The sequence below is a fragment of the Pagrus pagrus genome (assembly GCF_965226575.1).
Source record: "Pagrus pagrus genome assembly, chromosome: 11".
NCBI classification, from domain to species: Eukaryota; Metazoa; Chordata; class Actinopteri; order Spariformes; family Sparidae; genus Pagrus; species Pagrus pagrus.
The window spans coordinates 7,526,778-7,538,876 of record NC_140195.1 but is presented as its reverse complement, the minus strand read 5'-3'; the positions used below and the strand labels follow the sequence as shown (position 1 = coordinate 7,538,876).

The 12,099-nt window shown below is 39.9% G+C and overlaps 2 protein-coding genes across 2 annotated transcripts in view; one reads left to right on the top strand and one right to left on the bottom strand.

Moving 5' to 3' along the window:
• Positions 1 to 838: 838 nt before the first annotated feature.
• Positions 839 to 6,267, bottom strand: LOC311265646 (uncharacterized protein). The gene is made up of 3 exons (XM_084367531.1): positions 5,865 to 6,267; positions 5,618 to 5,711; positions 839 to 3,464 (listed from the first exon to the last, which is right to left on the bottom strand). Exons 1-3 carry the CDS (start codon positions 6,061 to 6,063, stop codon positions 2,342 to 2,344), a joined length of 1,416 nt encoding a protein of 471 aa, XP_084223657.1. The 5' UTR covers positions 6,064 to 6,267; the 3' UTR covers positions 839 to 2,341.
• LOC311265645 (PDZ domain-containing protein 4-like) overlaps positions 5,310 to 12,099 on the top strand; it is a 33,901-nt gene continuing 27,111 nt past the window's right edge. Inside the window, exon 1 of the mRNA XM_084367530.1 lies at positions 5,310 to 5,330. The gene's annotated coding sequence lies outside the window, so the exon portion shown is untranslated. The remainder of the gene's footprint in view (positions 5,331 to 12,099) is intronic.

Genomic DNA, 12,099 nt, shown 5'->3' with positions numbered 1-12,099 from the left:
TAAATTATCTGTTAATCATTAACATAGCTTAATCATGACCGTTTATAAAGGGGACCTCATTAGGAAAATAAAAGCAGTAAGCAAATATTTTACAGCTTTACGCTAAAATAATCATTATATCCATATAAATCTTTATCTAACTTTGATTACATGAAGGCTTTACGACTGAGCAACAGCCTCATTTTGTTTTAATTCTTAACAATGGTGTAGTAGCTGAAGTAAAAGTACCCTTTGGTAACAACAATCAAATGTAGTGACAAGGTCCAGCGGATGAAGGCATGAAGGCACCTCACTGTTATTGTGCTGTGGCCTTTCTTTGTGCAATAGGATTGTATCGCAGCTCGCAGAACAAGCTGGCCTTTTTAATGCAATGTGACACACCGATAAGAGGTCGGTCCAAGACCGGCAGGCAGACAGTTTTGGGTCAATTTATCAATCGCTCTTGTGCCACCGTCAGGACAGATCTGACAAATCTTTTTGGCCCATAAATCCAGAACCTTTTGGCCAAAGAAGCAACCCCCCTAAAATAACTTGTCATAAAAGAGGCCAGAAAAACAGTATTTTCATTTTATTATGCATGTATTGCACAGATTATTTCTTTCATCTCTCGTTAGTGTGTCCAAGTGAAAATCTGATAAAGACAGAGTGCAGTTTGGATGCACTGCGTTACACCTGCAAATGCAATGAATGATGAGTAATAGGTCGATTTTCCGTTTCCCTAACTCACCAAGGCAACAGCATATCATCTGGGATTTTGTATGGTTTGAATTAAAAGCTTTAATGTCAGTGTTTTGAGATCTAAATGCTGTAAAAGGTGGCTTAGACACGAGACAAAGAAAACATTTTGGAAACATTTATTGGTATGAAATTGTCATCAAATGACTGTAGTGACAGAAACGGACATAAAGTTGATTTAAAAAAATACACAAACACAAGATTACCAGTGAGCTGATACATTAACAACCATTTTTAAACGTGTAACTTCATAGTGAACGAGTGCACATTAAAGTACACACAAGTCAACAAAAAAAATATCATATGTGCCTATCCCAAATACTGGAATTACCACAGTGTATAAGTATACATGGGAGTGAAACATAACTTCTATAATATAAAACAACAAAGCATATGTGGTTCCTGAGGTAGATAGAAAACAGACATGATGCTTAACAATATACAACAATATCATTAATAGCAATGTGCATTTTTTTGTTGACAGACTAAACCAATTTTTACCCCACAAACAGCCGAGTACAGAATAGACTGCAGTCCAAATTCAATTCAGGCAAGTTAGATAGACTTCTTACATACAGAACAGGATTATTTAACAGTAGAAGAACAACATTTATCTCATCAGTGATAAAGAAGTGACAGTATCCTGGATACAGATCTCCTTCTACATAAACACTTACCTTAAAATATGTGCAGAACCACATTAAGTCAAACCATTATAGGTGTGATTTGTAAAATATGGCCAGAGAGAGAGAATTAGACATCAGCAGCAGGTGAAAACAGAGTGTAGACAGAATATTTTCACATTTTACTCTGTGAATTGAGGATTTACTTTGACCAAACCAGAGGTGATTGAGGAAAGACAAATCAAGACTGTCTTGGTGTTAGTATGTAGCTTCTGTGGAGTTTGAATGAACAGTGTTTTAAGATGAGTCAACAAGGCAATTCAACGTGTTTTAGTTCGATGACAGAGAGAAACTTGAATTTGGAAGGTGTATGGTTCAAATTCTGACAAGTCATCTCGTGGGAGAAGTGGCCCTCAAAAAAATGCATCCACCATTGTACAGCAGCTTCTTTCACAATGTAAGTCTTTTTTCGGCCACGGTGACACAGTGATGTTGTAATTGCACGGTTTGGCTACTACAAACTTGGCTTCAAAGCTTGGCACTCTTCCTGGGGGCTTGGGTACAATGCTAACTTCAGTAGACATCTCTAAAACACAGTACATAGATATCTTTGTTTGTTTGACACTAAAAGTCTGGCCATATCTTTGAAACTGCTCCTTTAAAGAAGTCTGCAGCAATACATTCACATATAACATAGAAAGATTAAACAAAATGTGACATCTTTATGCCATACAGGTGGCAAAAGTGTTGCATACTGGCAGCAGAATGAGCCCAAATTAGCGAATGTTTTAGTTATAGTGTCTGTCAAACACACTCGTGTGTGACAGAATGTCCTTTTAGCTTCAAAGCACAAATCTCAGTTTAAGTAGTAGTGACATGTCAAACATAACAGCTGAGGGGACGGCTAAATTGTAGTGACAAAATATAAAGGACTCATTCACTGTTTGTTATTTAAAGTGATAGATATTCACCCGCTGCTTAAATCAGAGCACAATCTCCAGGTCATAAGCAGCTCTTTCCTCTTTGATGCGCTTCATAACTGTTCCCTGACTTTGGGGAATCAGTGGCAGCTCGCATGGCTCCTCCTTCACAATATCCTCAATCTTAATAGCTCTTGGTTTGCTTAAAATATATTCGTAATCTCTTTTCACCTCGAGAAACGCTGAGGTGAGGAACTGTGGTGAAAACATCTTTAATGAAGACGTGAACTCTGGAAGTTGTGGGAGATGGGGCTGAACAAAGGTTGCAGGGTAGTTGTTCCTTGAGTACCTGGGTGCTGACAGGGATCGACGTGGCACAGGGAAAGGTTTTTTAAACACTGGTACAGGGATTTCTGTTAAGATTCTTGTGTGTGAGGCTGGAGGTAGGGCATTATGGGTCTTGGGTAAAGGTTCAGAGGTTTGGGGTGCAGACGAACAAATCTGCACAGTAGTCATCGGCAAATGTGTTATAGTCATGGTGCCCTGAGCACCATCATCCAGGTCAGCAGTCTGATTTGGCTCTGGCATCTGATCACCGTCTAAATCTTCGCAGGATTCCTCAACGATGTAAGAATCCTGTTCAGACTCAGGCTGTGGCACATATAAAATGTGGTTATGGCGTTGGCAGAAGAGCACACCACACTTTTGGCACTTCCTGCCATCTTTGACATGCAGCAGTTTATGACGTTTGAGGTTTTGACTTGTAGTGAAAGATCGATCACACATGTTGCACGGAAAGGAAGGCTGGTGCTCACGCTGGTGCTCAGTGAAATCGGTAAGATTTGTGAAAAGCACTCCACAAAGTTCACAGATAAAGGGCCTTTGTTCTTCATGCAGCTGTTTGTGTTTGACAAGCTGCGACGCAATGGTGAAAGTTTGGTTGCATAGCTCACATTGAAACCCACCTGCTGGTTTAAATACAGATTTCAGGAGCACAGTGGGAATCATTTTGCTTAGATCTGGGAGTCCTGCTGGTAATCTCAATGATGGTGGTGACTTGTTTGGACTCGATGTTGCAGATAATGGCATCTGGAAGTCATCAGGAGAATCAGCTCTGGGTGGAGTTGTCGGTTCTTCTGCTTCTGCATTGGCTGTACGGCGCCGTTTTTTCCTCCGACCATAAATCCTATGAAAAAATCAAAGTAATTGATGCAAATACACACCGAATATGTCACATATATCTGTTTGTTAAAGCAGCATAGGAAAGGTTTTCAATCACAATAAAGCATAAGTAGAGCATTAACAACTCAATGTGTGAGAGATATTAGTGCAGCAAGGCTGTGACAATGCACTGGGAAATTCAAGCAGTTAGCTGCTGCACTGCATGAATGTCCATTGACAGTTACATTTATTGACCAATTGTTTGAAATGGCACAACTATAAAAACATTATAATATTTACTTGTTTTATATGTCAGGAAACCGCACACATAATGACTGAGAATCCTAGTCTTTCAACTTTATGACATGTTATCTCGAGGCCACAGGGGCAGTTTGCGATGGTTCAGGGGGCTCACTGAACCCCCTAGTGGCGGAGCGAACAATGCATTTAGAGTGTTGTGATAAAAACTGATTTTATCGGCCAGCTCATGTGTTTACGGCTGCTTTACACTAGATCAATTGGTTGTTACGTGCAAATACACATAATTAGATACCTGGGGTGCTAGGAAAGGTACGTCTTTGTGAAACTTAAATGTTTATTGTGACGTAATGATCACGATCGGAGCCAAAGAAGTGTAATCAGGCATGACATTTAGCCTATGTGCTTAAAGTTATAGACAATACTAGTATTGGTTTGGTCTCTATTTAGAAACTAAATTTACAGGTGGGTAAAAATAAAGAAATGATCTCTTTTGCAATCACCCTTATAACGTTGCACTATTTTACCTGCTCTGTGCCCTAGATTATAACCAATCCACTAGCTTTTACCAGTTTAAATATCTTTAAAGCGGACAGCAAGAGTAGTTGGTGGACGATCAAGTTGTCTGCTCTGGAGAAATGCTTTATATCTGGTTTGCTGTCGGTCTTTGCGGTTTGTGCAAGTTCAATTTCTATGGCAATTATCTCAATATTCCATCACTCATAGGGCATATTAGGGAAGGATATGAAAATGCACCTGCTGTTATCATAATCACCGCCTATCTTTAAGTTCAAACTGTGCCTATGCTTATTAACTACCACGAAAACAGGGCTGTCATTATCAGTTGGTCTGCTAATTTTTTCTTGACCCTGCCAACAAATTATTGGAAAATGTGAAGTGCCAGTGTGTTTCCTATTACAATGTGTTAAACGGGCACTACACAGATATATTTTGTTTTTCCATAACCGAATAAACAAACTAATCTACAGTAAAACAGTATGAAATTTCCATTGTTCTTCAAGGTCAGTTTGTTTTTTCAGTGTATTCAGTCATGAAAACAAAGAGAGTTTGTTTATTAATGTTGATGAAGGTTCTCAGTCATCCAGGTCATGGTAATTCTTGAGTGCTGTATCGTAGGCAACTGGATGTGTTTCAGTTTCTTGAAGACGTTTCACCTCTCACAAGAGGCTTCTTCAGTTCTAACTAACTGGAGGGGAGGTGCAGTCTCTGTGTGGGAGTGTCCTTACAGAGTCGTTTAGGACGCGTGAGCTCTGAGTTTCGGAGTCGTTCAAGAGTCTTCAAGAAACTGAAACAAGTCCAGCTGCCTACGAAAACAATAGGTCTTCTGATTAAAATTTCTTCCCCAAAACCATATAGTGCCCCTTTAAACCTGTTTATTTATATAAAAGAAAAGCAGCAAATCACTTAAATCAAGAAGCTGAAACCAGAGACTGTTGGTCATTTTTGCTTGAAAAATAAAATAAAATATTGAAATCATGAAATAGTCATTAAAATAATAACTTTCTGGCAGTTGACTAGACAGCTAAGCAGTAATAGTTTCAGTTGCGCATGAAAACAAATGTTTTGAAGTCACATGACCTCTTTACTGAAGAAGACGAGCAGCAAGACTTGGGTAATAAACACATGAGTGAATAGAGTACTTTTTTAAAATGTTAACTTATATGGTCATGGCTGTTATGTGAGATTTATTCGTGTTTTGTTGGTGCTGGTTTGCTAGCTAGCCGGCACGCTAAGTTGCTAGCCCAGTTTCTGGCGCTCATGTATTATGATGTAGCTAGAGGCACGAACTGGGGGCTAGCGCACTAGCTAGCTACATACAATAACAATGTTAAGTATGCACTCGCTGATGCTATCTTCACTCAGTTATCTAGCTAAACAACATTAATGCACATTTCTTACCTTTTCCCTTTTTTCTTGTAGCCGGGGCTCTGTTTAGTGTATGTGAACACCGAAGGCACAAAGTCGGGATCGTCGATATCCATGGACGCTTCTCCTGTAATAATAATAAAAACCACAAAAGTTTTTAAGCAACTTCAGAGTGAACTGGCTCACGTTACACCTCATCTTCCACCAAGTCTTGCCAACTTAACTGATAGTTCAGCGTGTTGTTATAGCATGTGGATAAACGAAAGCATGCCTTTCTTACCTGATACAAAATGAGCGCCACAAACACGAGCATTTCGTGCGAGATCCTCGACGCTGCCGTTCACCTTCTGGATCGCTTGTAGCCATAACAGTCTCCGGTTGGCCTGAAACGTCCGATATCCAAATGGTATTTTGTAAAATTTGAGCTTGCCCAATGGTACTTGTTGATTTTCACAGCCAGACACGCAACAGACCGACATCTTACTTAAAAATCTGTGGGTTTCAGTGGTTAGCTTCGGATAAGGAGGTTAACAGGAGCAACAACAAACTTTGACTTCCGTTGTTAAGCTGCGCGCGCATCCCGGTGAAGCCGGGAGGTTTGTGGACACTCGGGACGTTTTAACGGTTAATGTGTGAAACAACAGCTAAAAGACGACATTTAACAGTCTATCTGTTGTATTTTGCGTCGCAGGTGAAAACAACGACAGTCGTGGCGGATTGTTTTGTATTCTTTCAAGCAAAACAACAATATAGGGGAGAGTTTTGTTGTGGCAGTGTGTGTCTTTGGCACAGTGACCGCCGTAACACGGCTCACTGAGGACCCCTGCTGGACGGTGTTACACCACATTCTGTGACCCATTATATTCAGTGACCACAGGAACAGAGAGGATCACTAATTTTGATATCAGTGATTTGAATTATATTTTTTGAACATGTAAAAACTAAAGAAAATAAACAGTAAGAAAGCTTTAGGCTTTCAAAATAAAAAGAACATTGTTACACATCTTACATACACATGTATACATTTTTTATTTTATTTATTTTATTTTAAACGTTTATTCATCCCAGAGGATATTGTGGGGCTAGAGATTGCTACTAGAATTTACAGTATAATACAGAAACCAGTAAAGGTAGGATCACTCACTGGGCCCAGTGGAAAACCAGTACCTATTACAGTAGTTAGTGATATCGAAGGTAGTAAAAAATAAGTAACATTGCACCTGATAATCAATATAATAATGCACACGATATTAAATGTTAATAATAATGAGAAATAGTGTTGCTCATGGTATTTAAAAGTAGTATTGCACGTGTTGGAAAAAAGCAAAAGTGCACATAATATTGATATTAGTGTAGAAAAGACCTCTGTGGTGGTCTATAAATACATATATACAGTAGCTCGTGACCTAATTATCTTATATAAATGTATGTAACCCAACATCACCATCATAACACATTAAATAACACTTTTGCAAACATTAGCCTGAAAAACAAAAACAACCAAGCATAAAGCAATTCCCTCTGTTAGAAATCACAAACAACTTTACAACAAGTTTTAGGAAATATAGTTTATGCCTTAACAAAAACACAGTGTCGTTAGTTACTACATTACACACATTAGCCTACGTTCACTGTGATGGATTAGAAATGTGAAGCAGGGCAATGCTGACAGAAATTTAACAAAGAAGCAAATTTTTATGTGACAAATTCATAGAAAAAATGTCTTGTAGGACATCAACCATGCCTTGCTTTCTTACTTCAAACTCTAATTTAAATTCTCTTAGAGGGACTTTAAATGTTTTCAGTTAAAATAGAAGTACTGTATGTTAATGTGTGTGTGTTTGTATGTGTATGGGCTCTGAAATTAGCACCAGATTGCCGCGTGTTTCATTTGTCAGCACTCAAGAAGCGACTTCACTCGTCCTTGGTTTTCTCAACAAAGGTTTTACTGACATAATTTCTGACAATCAGTGAAGCAAACCTACTTCCCTATTCACAATTACAGTCAAGGACACCTTAAAACATGAAGCATTAAAGGCTTTCCTCTGCAGAGCCACTCCTCAAACACATTGCTAATGCCCCCACAGCTGCAGCCGTCTGTCCCGTGACCATTAACAAACCACACAGAGGTGGCAGTAATTAGGACAGAAGCTCAAACTGTGTTAGAAACACTGTTCTCTACTCATACAGCTTGTAATACCTTGCCATATGTTAATACTTCCTCTGCTGTCTCGGGTGTATTTGTGTGGCCCATTATGCTGTTGTTGGTGCTTTATCTCTGTCCAAATACCTGCCAGAAGCCTCCTGCCTGTCTGCTGCTCTTACTCCCTCATGAGCTGTCCTTATATTCCCCAAATTTATTCCAGTCGTAACTCAGAAACAAATCACAAGAACTCAATCGACCTTGAATTTGATTTAGTTTAAAACACTCACAATAATTTGAATCATCAAAGATGTTCCTTTCTTGGTTATTGTTGCTACAAATTGGCCTTCTGATGCTGGCATTAGCAGGCTTTGAGCTTTCTCCTTCTTACCCTTCGACAGTAACACTTCACAGTGAGGTACACGTAATCCTGCGAAGCCATTTACTAATTAATAGGGAATAAACCAGAAATAAATGAGCAAACAGCTAACAATTAGTTCCTGAATCACTTGGAATAGAGAATCAAAGTAATGAAGTGAGAACTAAGGGAAGGCTAATTATGGAGTAATGTGTAAAATCTTAATATGATGCGCTACCTTAATTGATGGAACAAACAAACAGCTAATGCGTACATGATATGAGTCACTGGTTATATGATATATACTCCAGCAGCTGACTGAAAATGATGCATTAAAAACTGGTCTCATTACAGATACATGAATCATAGACAGTCTGTCTCATCCGTTAGCCCTTAATTCAGGGGTTATCCAGGAAGTAGGTATTAGCTATTTGGATAGAACTGTGCCATCATGAATGTTGTTATTGACACCTGTGCTTATAAAACATCTGCTGTGATAAAGACATGGTGGTTGGAGAAGGGTGGCGTCTCTCGAAACAATACATGCTTTTAAAAAATCAGACATGGTTCATTTAAGCAATTGAGATTGCTCATTTAATTAGGGACGCATGCACGATACTGATTTTGCTCAGTCGATACTGATAAATGAGAATTACTTGTTTCTAACCTGTAGTTGAAGCACACCTAAGAGCAAGAAAGCTGCTTCTTCTACTTCTTCTTCTTCTTTTGGAGTTTGTAAATGATGTACTTGTTCTGTCATTGAGAGCAATTTGGCTTCATATTATCGGCTCTATCAGCTAGAATTTCACCAATACTGATAAATAGCCAATAATATCAATTTCCCGATATTGGGAAGACAATTTTATTACGTAAATAATATTATTTATGTTTTATTATTGTCAGCAAATCCAATGAAAATGCTTAAATGAACGGTGTGTGAGTCTGCCTGTCAGTACTTTCTGAATCCCTGAGCTTGTCAGCCCCAGGCCTTTTGCTCCTACTGAAGACATCAATCTTTGAAAATGGCCTATAAATATTTATTTTTTCAAAAATGGTTTATTATTTTTCCCCCAAAACAGCTGAGGACTTCATCAATCAATCAAATTGTATTTATATAGCACCTTTCAAACACATCAAAATGCAATTTAAAGTGCTGTAGTGATTGAAAAAAAAACAAAAAAACAAACTGAGATATTAACGAAACAAAAAAGGATTTAGAGACTAATGCACACCAGCACTGCAATAACATATGGATAATAAAAGATAAAGAATATAAGATAATACAAGCAATAACAATAACAATCACAATAAGATCATAAAACACCACAACATGTTAATAAAATAAAGTAGTAACAAAAGCTAGTTAAATGATTTCATTTTCAGTTTTGGCTCTTAAGTGGAGGAGGCCTATTTATGGCAGCAGTATAGTGTATGTGGGACTGACTCAAAATAAATCACATGTTTATAGCATGAATGAACATGACAACCAGGCGCATTGTTCTTGGAGGTCTACGGCACAGAGAAATAAAACGTAGGCCCTGGCTACATAGATAAATTCGATGTTGTTTTTGTCCTTTTCACTGGATTCACTGACTGTAAGAACAATATAAATTATAGAATATCACCAGACTTTTCCTATAAGTATTTGTCAGTTCTCCACCAACAGATGTCACTGTTGTTTAATGAGGGGAACATGTTATCCTCTTCTGTTTCAGGATTTTAAAATAACAGTAAAATAACCTTTTAAACATACCACAAAATGTTTATTGCTTGACTTCATAAAATGACTCCTCCTCACTTCATACACCTGTTTGAGTCCAGTCACTGCAGAGCTCATGCCTGCATGTGTAGCTGTGATAAACAGTAACCCAGGTGAGCGCCAGGTCTGCACTGTTGTGAATAAATGCTACTTGTACTTCCCATGGCGCGCACTTTTACTCTGGTGTGAGAAATCAATCTGTAAAGCTGCGTCTGAGAGTTAAATCAATATTATTTCATTTCCACCCGCACCTCCGCTGAGAGAAAGACCAGAATCCTGTGTTTAGTCGCCACCCAACAGACCGGCTGTGTTCGGTGCCACACACAGACACAACAGTGGCTGACACCTGTGAAGCTTTTCTCAACATTACTGGATTTTCTCTTGCGTTACAGCCTTTTTTGTACACGGCTGAATTCTACACTCCTCTTCGGGATACAGTTTAATTGCTCATCAAGTGTGTTTCTCCATACCTACAAGCTTATGACCTGAAAAGAAATAAATTGGCATTGCCACTGTGTCCCTTCCCCTCCCTCCTTCCCCTCTTCTCCCTCAAGGTGACTCCTCCATCTGCACCCTCCCCGGTCTTGCCAATCCCTCTCTTTGCAGTCACCACGCTACAGTCGCTGGGATCTGATTCCCCTCTTCTTTTTTTGTGAGCTGCCACTTTCTCACCTGTTTCATCAGTTGTCCGGGGGCTATGCACATCAATCAAAGGCTCTGCGCTGCTTTGTTCCTTGTGTGAGAGAGGAGTAGGCGGGTCATCAAAGTCGGCTGAGAGACAGGACGAAAATAAAAATGAAACCATATATTGTTTACCTATATCTCCAGCCTTACAACGCACTCACAATGTCTTATTCCATTCATATTTTCATTTCTCAGCGGTGATGTGTGTCTTTGTACCTGCTTCATTTCACTGCACAGCATCCCCATTTTAATTACCCTCTTCTTCACCCCTCCTTGCGTCGTTTCTAAGTGGAGGGACGGAGGAGGAGGGGGGAGGAAAAATAAAGAGGAGATTGAGGAGAGAATACAGAAAAAAAAAAAAAATTGTAAGAAGGGCGGGGTTGGTTGTGAGTGAATGGGTGGCCTGTTTTGGGTTGAGGAGAGGAGAGTGAGGAGACAGTGAGGGGAGGATGCAAGCCAAGCCCTCACTGTTTTTGTTCACAAGCGGACCAATAATGCTTCTTTTAACAGCTAAAATCAACAGTGTTGTTTTAAAAAAAAAATCCCTTTAATACACATTTTCTTGACCAGTCACTTGCCATGTTTGACACTTAACAGCAGGGTTCGGGTGTGTCACTACCTGGTGGTGTTGGTGCCTGTACACTGATACCGACAACCTTTTTCTCTATTTACCCGACAGCGCTCAGCCACTTCCACCGGGGAGTGTTGTGGCTTGTCGCTCCTGCCATCACTCAGTTGTCTGGTGAAGGGTTGAGCCACTACAACGCAATTACACATTCATTTCACCCACAGCCAGCCAGTCAGCCAGCCAGTGAGGCTCCCCTCCCCCTCATGCTCCCCATCTCCTCCCAGCTTTGCTCCCCTCTCTCTCCCCTCCCTTCATATTTCTGCAACGCCTGCCCTCGCCCACCGTCTCAATCGCTACCTGATGTGGCTCAAATTCCTCCTTTACACCCTTCACCCCTATCTCCCTCTCCCATTTTTACCCCTATTTCACACTGTCTTCCACATCAGGGGCAGGTTCAGAGAAATGCACAAAGGATGGAGATGGAGATGGAGATGGAGGCAGAGCTGGAGCGAGAGTGGGGAGGTGGAGGCCAAAGAGCTGAAGATGAGATATACAAGGGAAAAAGGGAGAAAACCAGCATGAAATAGTGTGAAATGTGAGGGTAGGACAGAGTAAGAGTGGCGCTGGAGGGAGGTAAGGTTTTCTAGATGGAGAACAGGGTGGGGTGAGTGGAGAGCCTGGCTAATGATATATTGATTTGTTTGAGCCTGGGGCAAATAAGTAGGAGTGTGTGGGTGGAGGAGAAGCACAGCATGCAGATGTCTAAAAACACCTGGGCGGGATAACTTTTGTTTATTGTATGCTTATACTGAGGGGGTAGAGAGGAAAAAAACACATTCACATAACGGAGCAAGGCTTATGCTTGTTTACACAATAATATTAACCATATTTCAACAATGTATTGCATCGCTTGCATCTTCAGAGCAATTTCGAAGGGGAATTTTAATTGGTTTTTATGTTAGAAAAATGATAGCTCAGCTGTCAGCCAAAAGCTCTGAGCTGG

Excerpts from the sequence above, each read along its gene's own strand:
- LOC311265646 (XM_084367531.1), bottom strand. The coding sequence starts at position 6,063 with ATGTCGGTCTGTTGCGTGTCTGGCTGTGAAAATCAACAAGTACCATTG. Across the intron at positions 5,712-5,864 it reads TGGCGCTCATTTTGTATCAG|GAGAAGCGTCCATGGATATC; the intron begins GTAAGAAAGGCA and ends TTATTATTACAG. Across the intron at positions 3,465-5,617 it reads TACAAGAAAAAAGGGAAAAG|GATTTATGGTCGGAGGAAAA; the intron begins GTAAGAAATGTG and ends ATTTTTTCATAG.